This window comes from Lissotriton helveticus, chromosome 7, assembly GCF_964261635.1.
Source record: "Lissotriton helveticus chromosome 7, aLisHel1.1, whole genome shotgun sequence".
Lineage (NCBI taxonomy): Eukaryota > Metazoa > Chordata > Amphibia > Caudata > Salamandridae > Lissotriton > Lissotriton helveticus.
The window spans coordinates 130,915,411-130,930,455 of record NC_136068.1 but is presented as its reverse complement, the minus strand read 5'-3'; the positions used below and the strand labels follow the sequence as shown (position 1 = coordinate 130,930,455).

At 50.0% G+C, this 15,045-nt stretch overlaps 1 protein-coding gene across 2 annotated transcripts in view; it reads left to right on the top strand.

Annotated features, from left to right (window-relative positions):
• SNPH (syntaphilin) overlaps positions 1 to 15,045 on the top strand; it is a 64,392-nt gene that overhangs the window by 36,115 nt on the left and 13,232 nt on the right. The window contains exons 2-3 of one of the 2 annotated variants that reach the window (XM_078650438.1): positions 10,676 to 10,783; positions 14,801 to 14,950. In XM_078650438.1, coding sequence (XP_078506564.1) covers positions 10,676 to 10,783; positions 14,801 to 14,950 — 258 coding nt within the window. The remainder of the gene's footprint in view (positions 1 to 10,675; positions 10,784 to 14,800; positions 14,951 to 15,045) is intronic. The other variant, XM_078650439.1, reaches the window with a different exon arrangement.

Genomic DNA, 15,045 nt, shown 5'->3' with positions numbered 1-15,045 from the left:
GAGAGGGTTCCCAGGCCAGAAGTAGGCAATGGTTGTTGTCCCCGCTACTTTCTCGTCCCAAAGAAGAATGGAGGCCTTAATCCTATTCTAGGCATCAGGGCCCTCAATTACTTCCTCAAAAAGGAGAAGTTTAAGATGCTCACCCTAGCTCACGTCCTGTCTGCCCTGGACCCGGGAGACTGCATAGTAGCACTGGACTTGCAGGATACCTATTTTCATATCCCCATCCTGCCTGCCCATCATCGCTACCTGCGTTTGCCAGTGGGCCATGAGCACTTTTAATTTGCAGTGCTTCGCTTCGGCCTCACCAGCGCCCCTGAGGTGTTCACAAAGGTGATGAAGGTGGTTGCACCCCATCAGAGGAAATCAGGGGTTCCATTCTTCCCCTATCGCGACGACTGGTTGTTGAAGGCGGGCTTACCCCAAACTGCTGTCTCCCTCCTCCAGACTACTTGGAACCTCCTGCATTAGCGGGGGTTCACTAGCTATGTGACAAAGTCGACCTGATCCCCTCTCAGACGCTCCCTTTCATTGGAGCGGTTCTGGACATGGTGCAGTTTCGGGCCTATCCTCCTGAAAGGCGAGTCCAGGATATTCATGCTATAATACTGATGATTCGGCCTCTGTCCTGAATTTCGGTGAGAATGACTCTGAGACTGTTTGGCCTCCTGCATCCTACTAGTGACCCATGCACGGTGGCACCTGCGGGCTCTGCAGTGGGACCTTAAGTTCAAATGAACACAGCATCGAGGAAATCTCACCGACCTGGTTCAGATTTCAGAGGGCACTGAGAGAGACCTGCAGTGGTGGCAAACGGACTACGATTAGTTCAAGGGCAGACCCCTCTCCCTTCCCCACCCAGATCTCACAGTAGTGACGGATGCGTCCCTTCTTGGATGGGGTGGGGTGGCCATTTGGGGGAGGTGGAGATCGGTGGACTCTGGTCTCTGGTGGAAGCCAAGCTCCATATCAATCTGATGGCACTTTGGGCAATCCGACTGGCACTGAAAGCCTTTTTGCCGTCGATAAAGGGAAGGCTTGTGCAGGTGTTCACAGACAACACTTCCCCCATGTGGTACTGTAACAAACAAGGCGGAGTGGGGTCATGGACTCTCTGTCAAGAGGCCCTGCGTCTCTGGATTTGGCTGGAATAACAGGGAATTTCCCTGGTGGTTCAACACCTGTCCGGTTCTCTGAACTCCAGTGCAGACGAGCTCAGTTGAAGGTGCCTTGCGGATCACGAGTGGTGTCTTCATCCGGAAGTGGCACACGGTCTCTTTCAGCGGTGAGGAGAGCTTTGGTTAGATCTGTTCGCCTCCAAAAAGAGCACGCAATGTCAGCAGTTTTGCACATTGGAGTTTCCAAGGCAGCTCTCGCTCGGCAAAGCTTTTCACCGCAAGTAGAGTTCAGACCTTCTATACACCTTTCTGCCCATACCACTCCTGCCCAAAGTGCTCAAAAACATCAAGAGCGACCGAGCACAACTTATTCTTGTGACTCTGCACTGGGCACAGAGAGTTTGGTATCCCGAGCTTCTAGACATGAGCATCGATCCTCCAATCAGGTTTCCCCTACGGGAGAATCTTCTGTCGCAGCAGCAGGGGAGGGTCCTCCACCGGACCTGTCCACTGTCCTCCTCCTTGCGTGGAGATTGAGCGGCGACAGTTGACAGCTTTCGACCTTCCTTCCAAAGTCTGCTAAGTTATTTTGGCATATTCACACACATAACCCTAGAGCTTTCTAGGGGAGGGAACTAACGGCTACAGGGTGTTCAGGGTGAGCTGGCCTCCAAAACACATATGCACACACAAAAGAAGCTACCCTGAATAAATCTCTTATTCTGTCCATAAGCACTATACACTTTATTAAGTGGGGTTCATGGCTTCTAAAAAATGTGAAGGACTGTCCTCACACACCACCAGGTGGCATGCTTCATCATTGGCAGTCCTCGCTCCCTAGAAACTACGTTTGGTAGAGAGCGAGCCTACACCTGGAGACAGGGAGGCACTTCTAAAAAACTAAGTGGGGGCCCGCCATAAAGTGAAAGGTTGAAAAAAAAATGTAAACACCAAAATACATTTATTTGTTAGGTGCTTTCTTGATATTAAAAATCTAGAGTGGGGATATGGGAAACTAGTACCCCATCACCACCAGTGTCGTCAACATGTTTGTCGTATTGGCCCGGAAAGTCCGTGGCATTCATCAGCATGTAATAACTAGGGCTCCTATCTAAACTCTTCTGGTTCAGATACTACCACCATGTAGGGTGACCTATGTCAACCTGTACCTAAAGTAGGGGTTTTTGAACCCCCAAGTCAGGTACTGAAGTGCCCCATGGGAAGGAGGACTGAGGGACCCCTGTAGTCACACTTGCCTCAAGGTGCGTCCCTTACTGTCATCCTAAAGGCATCCTCTTCAGCAGGGAAGAGAAGAGGCGGTTATTTTAAGAACACGAGGACATCACAGGGAGTCGACAGACCCCATCTACTGGTGCGCTGGAGTACTGCTAAGAAAAAACGTATGGATCTAGCCTGACTCCTGGAAGTTCAAAGGTAAGGAATCAGTGGCTACATCATGTCTCCACTAGATAAGGCATTACCGAAGGTAAGTAACATGTCCAGTGATGCCATGATCTCAAGTGTGAAATGAAAGGATCCCCTCTCCCTTGTACACGGGCTGCACAGTAAAGTACAGACACAAATTGGGTCCGTAGGACGCCTTATACCCCTGGGTGCTGGTAACACTGCACCGACCGCACTGCCGATTACTATTCCCCTGACATAGACCCATACACATAGCGATGGGACAGCACTGTGGAGCAATAGCTATTGGGACCAGGGTAACCCACCTCTCTGGAACCTTGCAATCATGGCCCACCTTCTTTGGCCCTCGCGGCACCAGGCAAAAACTCTGGGTCCCAAGAAAGGGACTCCACCATAGCTATAAGGCCTATGGTACTGGCCTCCACTCCCTTAGGCCTCCCATCAAAGGTCTTGCGCTGCTAGGACTAGGGTTGGGGAGCACAGGTTATGGAAGCCCTCACAGAAATGGCATAGAGCTGCAAGACCCAGGGGAGGTAGGCACATTACCCCTGGTTCACATATCTAATGCTGTTGTGCACTGTGGGAGGTTACTCCGCTGTGTTCACAGCCATGGGCTAGGACTTGTAAGGCCAGGGGAGGGTGTTTCCATCCCTGGGCCTCAGAGCCATGAGTGATATTCAACTGCCCTGGCCTCGCAGCCATGATCCAGCGGTGCAAGGCACAGGTGAGGCGAGTCTCCTTCCCTGGGCCTCTTAGATATAACCCAGCACTTTAAGGCCCAAGTGCAGTGGCTGACTTTCCATTATCACTTCACAGGAAACTATTTACCTGTGGAGACACATTGCATGTTCCGAGACTTCAGATTCCTGTTGGGTAGAAGTGGGTGCTATGTGTATCTTGGAGCATTTTGGGATTTTTCATTCTAAACTCCCTCCTCTAAAGCCGTCCATCTTAAAAGATAACTTGCTAGAGATTGTTTTTGGGCGTCGGGGCCTAATAGGTGACAGATTTCAGCAGAAGTGGTGCACACTGCTGCAGTTCGGCCAGCCGCCTTCGGACGGCAAAACCGGCATGCGCACTGAGATGTCCCCAACCTGAGCTACCTTACCAGGCTGTAGACAATAGGCGCAGGTTCCCAGTCTCTCTGGGTGGCAAGTCCAGGGTGCTCAGGCCAATCCTGACGCTGCTGTCCTGCATGAGAGCAGCATCTGCATTGGCCGCAGGGCAGTCTGGGAGCCTGTGGTGCCTTCTGTGGACTTTAGCCGAGAGGAGGAGAAGCGGCGGGTAGCAAGGAAGTTAATTTTTGTTTGTATTTTCGTCTGTCTTCCGCCCTGCCACTCTGCCCTGCCACCAGTCAATACTGCTAGATAGGTTGGCCAACAAGTAGGTACTATGGAAATAAAATGTTGCTAGTTTTCCTTTGTTTAATGTATCATAGTGGGGCTTGCTCAATGGATTGTGAGGCAGTTACTTGGAAGATCTGTTGATGGTAACTGTGCGCCACCCAGCCCCTTTGTTACAAAAAACTGCATATCTCTCTGTTTACATCATGTGTACTGAAGCTAATTCACAGTAATAGTCATTAGATATTGAATACTGGGATTCTTCAAATGCAAAAAACTTTTCTTTATCTTTTCCTTTTCTCTTGATTCCCTTGAACTTCTTTAATGTGCACCTTATTGAAACCATCCATCCACTGAAAATCGAACTAATATGGGATCGCCACGGAGCAGCACTTTAGTGCTTGCCACTTACAGACCTGTGTTCAGAAATACAATTCACCGCCTGTTTTGCTTATCTGAAAGAGAGATGTTAGTGATAGATTCCTTACCTTAGAATTACACCCAGGCATCAGACTGGATCCAGAAAGTTTTCGTCAGCAGTACACCTGTGCGTCAGAAGGTGGCATTGTGCGGCTCCGTGTCCATCGTAATCGCCGGGATGACATCGTGGCAGCTACTTAGACGCCACCCTCACGCGTTGACGTCAGTTCTTTCTTTTTATGTGCTAGAAAGCGCAGATCCCGAGAGAGCGGTACCCCCAGTCAATTTTTGACTGAGTTTTTGGGACTTCTGTCTCTGTCTTTTTTGAGTCTTTGACTCCTGGTGTTATAGGAATACCCGGTTTCAAGTCTTGTGAGGTTTGTCTCCGCATGATGTCGGTGACGGACCCGCACCGCGAGTGTCTCTATTGTCTGGGGCGCGACCACGACCCCACGTTGTGCCCGGACTGCCGGGCCATGGCTTCGAACACTTTCCGGGAGCTGTCCCGAAAGTTGTTTGAGGCCCAGGAGTCGGCTCCGCGCCGTTCAAGGTCCCGGCCCTGTGGGAGGTCGAGGGACTGGTCGCTGAGCCGCCACAATCATTTAACGAAGTCTTTGCACTCGAGGTCAGGTAAGACGAAGCACAAGAAGTCGAAGAAGCGACGTCGCTCTTCGCCTTCCCTTAGTCTGACGTGCGACAAGGCTGAGGGTGCGGGTGGTGCCACCCCCGCGGTTCCAGCAGAGCCTACGCAGTTGCCGATGGCCTACCCGCCCTTTCCGGGTCCGTTGGCAACTCTGGCCCAGTTGCAGGAATTTCTGTCAGCCATGGGCCATCTCTTTGGCCCATCAGGCCCCGCCAACTCGCCTTCGGGCCCCGCAGGTCCGACTGGGGGTCCTTGCCCTTCTCCGTCGGTGGCTTCGGCCCCGACAACGTCGACGGCTCCGGCCTCTGCACCGTGAGACATCCATTGATCCATGCATGGATCCCAGCCGATGTCGGTTGACCTCGTACGACCTCCACCAACATCGAAGTCTACGGCGCCGGCCGGCTCCCCGGCCGTTGTCATCCCCGGCTTCCACCCTGACATGGAGACGGCACCGGACCGGTGTCGATCGATGCCGAATCTAACGCCAATGGGGAATTTTTATCCATTTCTCCATCCTCCTCCTTCTTTCCCACCTGCCCAGCAGGTTACGGAGGAGGGGGAGGACTGGGAGGGGTCTGTAGCCCTTCTCGCAGCCCAATGCGAGTTAGACCCAGACTGGGCAGAGGATTTGGAGGAGGCAGGTGATCTGGATTTCTCTCCAGAACCTAGTGCACTGTCTCCTTCTACCGTGGCTACGGAGGAGGGTGGTACCTATTCAGAGGTGTTGTGTAGGGCAGCAGAGGCTATCCACCTCGAACTCCCCACGTTGGCCGTCAGGACTAACCTCCTGACAGAGGAAGCCGCCAGCCAAAGCACCCATCCAGCCATGCCACCTCAGTACCACCGCATTTCGGGGATCACTTGGCACTTCTCCAGCAGGAAGTTGCGGCCCTCTTGGCCAAGGGGGCCATCAAACGCGTTCCGCTGCCAGAAGTAGGTCATGGTTGTTACTCCCACTACTTCTTGGTCCAGAAAAAGGACAAGGACCTGCATCCTATCTTAGACCTTCGGAACCTCAATCGCTTCCTCCGGAAGGAGTAGTTCAAGATGCTCACACTTGCTCAGTTCTTGTCTGCCCAGGACCCGCAAGACTGGATGGTGGCATTAGACTTGCAGGACATTTATTTTCATATCCCTGTCCTGCCGGCCCACCGTGTCGTTACCTGCAGTTCACGGTAGGCCACGAGCACTTTCAGTTCACCGTGCTACCTTTTGGCCTAACCAGTGCCCCTCGAGTGTTCACGAAAGTGATGGCGGTGGTCGCAGCTCATCTGCGCAGATCAGGGGTTTCAGTCGTCCCCTATCTCGACGACTGGTTATTCAAGGTGGGCTCGCCCCAGGCAGTCGTCTCCCACCTCCAGACTACAGCCGACCTCCTGCATTTGCTGGAGTTCTCCATCAACGTGCCGAACTCGCACCTGATTCCCTCTCAGAAGCTACTCTTTTTTGGAGCGGTTCTGGATACGGCGCAGTGTCTGGTTTATCCTCCCGAACAGCGAGTCCGGGACATTTGGGCTATGATTCCAATCTTTCTGCCCTTGTCCTGGGTTTCGGTCAGGATTACCTTGAGGCTGCTGGGCCGCATCGCCTCCTGCATCCTGCTGACCAATCATGTCAGATGGCATATGCGGGCTCTGCAGTGGGATCTGAAGTTCCAGTGGGTGCAGCATCAAGGTGACCTGTCCGAGTACGTCCAGATCTTGGAGGGCACTGCACAACAATTGCAGTGGTGGCTCACGAACCAACATTGGGTCAGCGGCAGATACCTCTCCCTTCCCCAACCGGAGCACACAGTGGTGACGGATGCATCCCTCTTGGGATGGGGCGGCCACATGGGAGAGGTGGAAATCAGAGGCCTCTGGTCTCCGGTAGAGTCCAGGCTCCATATCAACCTTCTGGAGCTCCGGACGATCCTAGTTGCACTGAAGGCATTCCCTTCCCTCTGTCACGGGGGAAAGTAGTCCAGGTGTTCACCAACAACACCACTGCCATGTGGTACAGCAACACGCAAGGCGGGTATGGTCAGGAGGCTCTGCGTCTCTGGACATGGCTGGAACGTCATGGCATTTCCTTGGTGGTTCAACACTTGGCAGGTTCTTTGAACGCCTGGGCGGACAAACTCAGCCGCATGTGCATGATGGATCACGAATGGCGTCTTCACTCGAAGGTGGTGCAAGGTCTCTTTCAACAGTGGGGAAAGCCTTGGTTAGAACTATTCGCCACCGAAGATAACGCCCAATGTCAGCAGTTCTGCGCGTTGGAATTTCCAAGACAGCACTCGCTCTGCGACGCTTTTCGGCACGAGTGAGTTGCGGTCTGTTGTAGGCCTCTCCGCCTATAACATAGGCATGGGCATAGCACGGAGACTGCTCTACTGTATATGGTAGAGCATTTACGCTCCGTGCTAGATGCGGGTCAAACGGCGGCGCTGGTGCTATTAGATCTGAGCGCCGCCTTTGACACCCTATCCTTCTGCGTCCCACCCTATCCTTCTGCGTCGTCTGGAGGAAGCTGGCGTTACCGGCCTCGCTCTCCAGTGGTTCCGTTCCTTCCTTGCCAACCGTTCTTTTAGCGTGGCCGTCCCGCCTTATCAGTCCAAATTCCACCCGTTGGATCTGGGGGTTCCCCAGGGCTCCTCGCTGAGTCCCACGTTATTCAATCTTTACGTGAGACCGCTGGCTGAGGTAGTCAGGCAGTGGGGTATGACCACGGTGTCATATGCCGATGACACCCAGCTAGCGGTCACGATCAGCGGGGATGCGGACGTGGATGCCCCCAGATTCCAACAAGGGCTTCGGGCGGTCGCCGGCTGGATGACGTCCAACTGTCTCCAGCTGAACGCAAGTAAGACCGAGGTTATGATCTTTGGCAAACAAACGGAACTCTGGGGAGATAGGTGGTGGCCAACGGATCTGGGCCCTACGCCAACCCCGGTCTCTGAGCTAAAAAACCTTGGGGTTTGGCTCGATCCAACTCTGACCTTTGTCTGCCATACTAAACGTACGGCGGCCTGCTGTTTTGGCATCCTGCGTGGACTACGTCCGCTTAAATTTTTTGATGCCACCACTAGGCAACTTGTAATCCAAGCTACAGTGATTTCTAGGCTGGATTACGCCAGTTCCCTTCTAGTGGGCCTGAATCAAGCGGAAAATTATCCGCCTCCAGCGCATTCAGAATGCCGCAGCGAGAGCTGTGGTGGGATTACCCAGATTTTGCTCCACTACCAACACCCTGCGTTCGCTGCATTGGCTTCCGATTGCACAAAGGATCCGGTTCAAGGCCCTCTGTGTTGCCTACAAAATCCTCAAGGGACCCCCGGCTATGATCCTCTCCAACCTTTTGTCCCGATCTATCCCGGTCCGGTCTCTAAGATCTTCAGACCTAGAACTTGCGGTCGTCCCCCGCTTTAAGCGTAGCAGGGCTGGCGGCCGCTCTTCAAGTCCGCGCGGCAGTGCTATGGAATGCCCTTCCCCCGGCGATTCGCGCCCTTAGGGACCTGCTCTCATTTCGCCAAGCTGTTAAAACCTTCTTGTTCCCTTAGTACTCTGTTTTCCCTCTTTGTGTTGTCAGTTGTGTTGTGCTGCTACCTTGTCGGGCGCCAGGACGCTCCTTCGCTGGAGCATCTGTGCGCTTAATAAATAAGCATAACATAAGCATAACCACTTCTACCCAGAGTGCTGAAGAAGATCAGGCGCGACTGTGCCCAAGTCATTCTTGTGGCTCCAGACTGGGCTCAAAGAGTTTGGTATCCCGAGCTAATCAGTATGAGCCTGGATCCCCAGATCCAACTGCCTCTTCGGGAGGATCTTCTGTCGCAGCAGCAGGGGACAGTCCTCCACCCGAATCTGTCCAGCCTCCACCTCCTTGCATGGAGATTGAGCGACAACAGTTGATTCCATTTGACTTGCCTCCTGAAGTCTGTGATATCATTCTGGCAGCCAGGCGTCGCACCACTAAATCAGTATATGCCTGCAAGTGGAACACATTTGTGGCATGGTGCACAGCAAAGGCTGTAGATCCCCGTCCTGACCCTCTTTCAGAAGTCCTTTTGTCCCTTCTTTCTTTGGCCCGGAAGGGCTCTGCTCTGGGCACTATTAATAGCTACCTATCAGCAATTTTGGCCTTTCTCAGGCTCACTATTTTTAAGTCCCCTGTCGTAAATAGATTTCTCAAAGGTATTAAACACCTTTTCCCTCCTATTTCGTTTGTGATGCCGCAGTGGGACTTGAATCTGGTTCTTATTTGATGTGCGCTCCTTTTGAGCCACTTCACATCTGTCTTCTTCCTTAACTGACTTTAAAGACTGCTTTCCTGGTTGCCATCACCTCAGCAAGGCATGTGAGTGAGTTCCAGGCTCTTTCCTGTAAACCTCCCTTTCTGTCTGTTCATCCGGACAAGGTTGTGCTCCGCACTCGTCCTTCCTTCTTGCCTAAGGTTGTTACTGCCTTCCACATCGGGCAAACGATCGCCCTGCCAACTTTCGTTCCGCCTCCGCACTCTTCCAGAGATGAAGAGAGGCTCCACCGTCTGGACCCAAAACGTGCGCTGTCATTTTACTTGAATCGCACACAACAGTTCCAGGTGGATGACCAGCTCTTTGTTGGCTATGTAGGCGCCAAGAAGGGCCGGGCTGTACACAAGAGGACTATCTCCCACTGGGTTGTCTCGAGTATAAAAGCCTGTTAATCTCTGGCTAAAAAGGAACCTCCGGTGGGGCTGCTTGCTCATTCTACCAGGGCAACAGCAGCTACTACTGGATTGGGACATGGTGTCCCCCTGCAAGACATCTGTCCGGCAGCCACGTGGACCTCGCTGCACACTTTTACTAAGCTTTATTGCTTTGACAGCCAGGTCTGGAGGGACGGCTTCTTTGGCCGTTCTGTTCTCCGTGACTTTCTTGTGTGATCTTGGTTCGCAGACAAACCACCGGGGTTGGTATTGCTGGGGTATGTATTCTAAGGTAAGGAATCTATCACTAACATGTCTCTTTCAGATGCACAAGTTACTTACCTTCGGTAATGATATATCTGTAAGAGACATTAGCCCCACCGATCCTCCCTGTTCTGCGATCTGATTTCTAGGGTTAAGGTCATCCCTTTGAGGGCCCTAGTTTCAATACACCTGTGGTCAGTATCTTGCATGGCTCTGCGTTCCTGGCGCAGAAAGTCGTGTACAAAACTGACGTTAACGCGCGAGGGCGTCGTCTAATTAGCTACCGCAACATCAGCCCGCCGATCATGGTGCCTACGACGGACATGGAGCTGCACAACGCCACCTTCTGACGCGCAGGGGTACTGCTGACGAAAACTTTACGGATCCAGTCTGACGCCTGGGGGTAATTCTATGGTAAGGAATCTATCACTAACTAATGTCTCTTAAAGATATATTGTTACCGAAGGTAAGTAACTTGTGCTTCTGCGCACAATACCTTATTGTAGAATGTATTGGATGGGGCAGGGATAACAGGGTTTAGGACTGGTGTGCTGGGATATGTTGAAAGGTTTGCATGATACTGCCTTAGTAAATTGGTTTGTGCTGATTTTCTTCGTTTGTCCTTGTCCGTTGTTGCACATTTTATCTTGTGTCATTTTGTCTGTCTTGTTTTTTACTTGGTGGTTTTGAAGTCGTGGGTTTTATGGGAAGAAGGGGTTTGCCTCTTTCTTTAAGTCCGCGACGCTGCCTGCATCTCAGACTGAGACACTGCCTCTTCACCCTGCCCCCAGGCGCCCCTCGCCAACGATGAGCATGCGGGACACCTACTGCACTTCCTCCGTGAGCAGCAGCAGCAACTCCGGCTCCTGCAAGGGTAGTGACGGCAGCCCTACTCCAAGGTAAAGACATGGCCAAGCCAGGCCCACCTACTGGATGATTTGTTGTTATTCTCTGGGTTAGCTGCCAGAGGCCTTAAGGGCATATGATGTTGGGGTAAGAGAACCAACCGGTAGCAGGCATCCATTGGGGTCTGTGCCGCTCTACAATTCATAATGTCCTTTCGCCATGTCTCAAAAGTGCCCCTGGGTGCTGAAATCAATCAAGCTCTAACTGTTTGGGCCTTCTGGGTTCATGCTGGGTGCACCTCCACCTTTGTCATGTACATGCCATTGACAGCCTGCATGTTGTACAGCTGAACTGCCCACCACCAAAATCTTATCATTAGTCCCTTTCTGCTACCCATGGCGGGACCCACAGTTTACCCGGTTATGCAAGCTCCTCCCCCACCCACCTTACCTCCATGCATTCCTCCTGCAGTGGGGCATCAAACAGAGGCTGGGCCAGGGTCTCTGAGATGGGAGCACTTCTGCCAGGAGATAGTGGTTTAGGTTTATAGCCCCCTTCGGCTCACGTGGTTTGGTAATTTACATGATTTGGTAAATCAAAAGTAAGGGTTATTTTTTATTATCAGCTTATTATTGTGTGTAATATGTTTTTAAATACATTATTTGTGGGGGTTTTGCTGATATTTGACTCCATAAAGCACAAAACATAAAAACTATGGCTCAGAGGAAAGAAGCAGTATGACACTACAGCCGATGGACTAAGTCTCAAGACATAACGAGCATTCTAACTAAAGGAGAACCTGGGCATCTAAACTCCGTAAGACCTTGTCGATGAGTGCTGCACCACTCCCGTTCTTGGGAGATGACCACCCCTTCTATGGTCTACCTTCCGTACCTTGAACCCTAGAGGTGCGGATGGTGTTGTAAAACTTGCAACGAAGATCAAAGTCTCCTACTCTGTGGTATCCCTATTACTTGAGCTCTGTGGTGCTTACAGATTGACAAAAGAGCAACACATTCTATCTTATCACAGGCAGTGTAAGAGACCATCACTAGTTCTCACTGGATGCTTCGCTTTATTTTTTAAAGCAATAAGGTGTGGTCTCCAAAGGTTTTTAGCTGATTTTAAGATGTCGGAGGGAGTCCGCAGTCTATCGAGTAAGTTTGCCGTTCTCAATTCCACCTAGTTCAACAAATCAAATTCCATTATCCAACCATTAAGTAAACATCACTCAAGTAAAGCTACCTCTCTACCTTATTGTACTAAATTAAAAAAAAAAGAGGAAGACCTTATTTTAACTAGATTTTTTGGGAGCATAAATATGGAACGGACTGTTTTATGGTGTTTGACGTCATTTCTACGTTTATCCATGTTTTAGATGTCAAAATTGTATTGGATGTAATCATTTCTAAATACTTATGGGATTAGTAAAATGCTTTTCATTATGTATTGAGTTTCCTCCAGGTCAAGTCCATGCCTAATAAAACCTGTCACATTAAATAATAAAAATTCAACTTGCCTGCACAATTATGCCCATCGTGATGCGTCTTAGAATTCTCCCCAGTGCTCACTCTGGACATCTTGATGCTCGTGATCTTGTCCCATCTCAAGAGTTACACATCTTGAAACCTGAATTGTCCAGCCCCCACTGAAGGGAACTTCTGGGTACAAATTGGCTGATTTCAATCTTTTGTTAACTCAGCTCAACCATGGAAAGAAAGTTAGACTTTAAAAGCATCTGCAACACAAGAGACTATTCTATGATTGCCACTCAGGTTGCACACTCTTGAGAGGAACCCGTAGCGCACTAGCAAAAAGCAATGAGGATCTCCTCGTGTGCCTGGACAAAGACCACAGTTGGGTCTTTGTCCTCTGATGCCTAGATAGGAAGTATGATCTCTGCAGTGAACAGGTGCTCCCCGGGAGTGAATCCAATCAACCATCTAGCATTGCAGCAAACAAATTCAAATCTAATCCGTCGAATACCACGATAACAACAACTGCACAGCGCCTCATACACAGGGTCTACTAGTTAATTCAAGGATCTTTATAACTAACCAAAGTTAAGCAGCAGAATTCCTAGGTCTAAGTTCCTCGGAAAACATCATATGTCGCTCCAGAGTGAGTTCAAATAGCTTCTTCATTACAAACGCCCCTACCAGCTCCCATTTGTTTGAACAGAATGTCGTTCTTGTACTAGTTGAACAGTTCAAATCAGCCGGCCATGTATTCTTCCCATAGATGGGTGCGACAACTATATTGGTCTTCTAAACAGCCAACTTCACTTTTATTATAGTATTGAATTTTTTTTATAAAACCCCTATCATGATCCCTGAAAAGGCTTTGGAGTGCTGTACAAGAAAGGTTTATCAAATATTTAAATACGCTAAATTGTTTGATGTATCTATAGTCCTATAGTTGGGCAAGATATTTAAAAAATTCAGGACTCTGCATTTGATGGACCACGTATGGGTGAGGCAGATCTGGAACCCAGAGCATGTTCTTCTGCTGCTCGAGTCTCACCAGAAGGGGCCGGCCAAACAGGGTCCAAAAGATGGTGCTTCATCGCAATTAAACTGCCTGTCTCCTGAAATTGTACCATCCTACCTCCTGACTGTGTGAAATCCCGTGAAATAGCAAGAAGCATTTCCCTAGAACACACTGTTCTTGGAACTGGAATTGGCCATTAGCCCAATAGGCTCTCTGAACACTTCGTTACAGGCTCCTCCGCTCGAATATAGGTTTAGCTAGGGTAGCACTGCACTGTCTAGGAAGAGTACAGCCCCTGTCCTACCTCTGTATGCAGATGCTTCTGAGAGAGAGAGGATGCACATTTGGATTCACTCAATTTGAACTCAAAGCACCTAGCCAAATGGTAGCGTGAAAAAACTCCATTTTGTGCCTCTGTCGTTGCCGACTACTGGTGAAATCAGTCCAAGGAGTCTCCCTGCACTTCCGCAACATATGAACAAAACAAAATAATTACAAATTTGGATCATGCGTGGAATTACTAATGCAAGCATGTGGCTTTGTCGGTGCCAGGGCTTGGTTTAAAAATCCACCAGTGTGGAGCTCCCAAAGGAACCTCGTACGTAGGGCCAGATATTATCCTGTCTAGTCATTAGAGAGAGATTACCTTCACCTCATTTGACACAGCCTGTCATATACATAGAAGGTTCTGGACTTTCCCCTGATGGAGCAGAAAAAATGTACATAAAGCCTCCCTTCGGAGATAACACTCCCTAGATGGTGACTTCTTGGCCTCTGCCTTCCCCTGACATCTTTTAGAGTAGGGACCTGCTAATTGAAATACATGTCAGTGTTTCAGGATCCTCTCTAGTTTACGAATCGTGTTCTGATGGAGTGCAGATCTAAAGATTGTCCCCATGCTAGAGAACCACTGCCATAAGTGACCTCCTATTCCCCTCTGAGATATTGGTAGAAGTTATTGTGTTGCTTTCCTTTTTCAGTCACCACTGCTCTTCCACCTTTTAGCTTTTCATTACTGCACCTCCATCTTGTAGCTGCAGACTGCAATCAAATAAACTTATAATTGAATAATATTTCAGGATGCTTTAAATAAAGGTGGAATTTGTGACTCAATGTTTTGTGATTGCTGCCCCCACGTCTCATAATGCAGTACACATGCTCCCTTTTCACCTCACTTGTACCACACCAATCCCAGCCGCGTCTTTTTGCACTGCCTGACACTGTAAATAAGTATTTATTGTATGTCACCATCCCCTTCCTTCTTTTTCTGAAAATACAATTCATTGCCAAGCATCACCTCTCCCATTGATCAGTTAATTAGCGTTGTCTTTAAGCGCTAACCATCTCCAACCGAGTCCCATGGGAACCCAATCCTTTGCCTTAAGCTGTCTTCCAGTTCTCATTTGGAATGTTGGGTTGTTCTTACCTTTGTATCTTATTTACCCCCAAATATGAATCCATTTCCTGATGTGCTTCTACAAATGTAAAACTCAAAGAAAGTGCAAGCTGAGCTCTGTCAGGTTTGGTCTTCAAATTGTTTCTCAAGGAGTGATCAGCTAATCAATGCCTTCTGTTTTCAGACGTCCTGTTAAATACAACCTGTGCAGTGAGAATCATGGGATAAAGCCACCCACCCCGGAGCAGTATCTGACCCCTCTCCAGCAGAAAGAGGTGTGCATCCGGCATCTGAAGGCCCGCTTGAAAGACACAGTGGACAGATTGCAAGACCGGTGAGTGATGGGTGAAGGTGCCAGACGTGTGGACAACGCTTATGTTGGTAAACTGGACTAGCGAGGTCATTCAGAGTTTGGCGGAGCATGTGTAA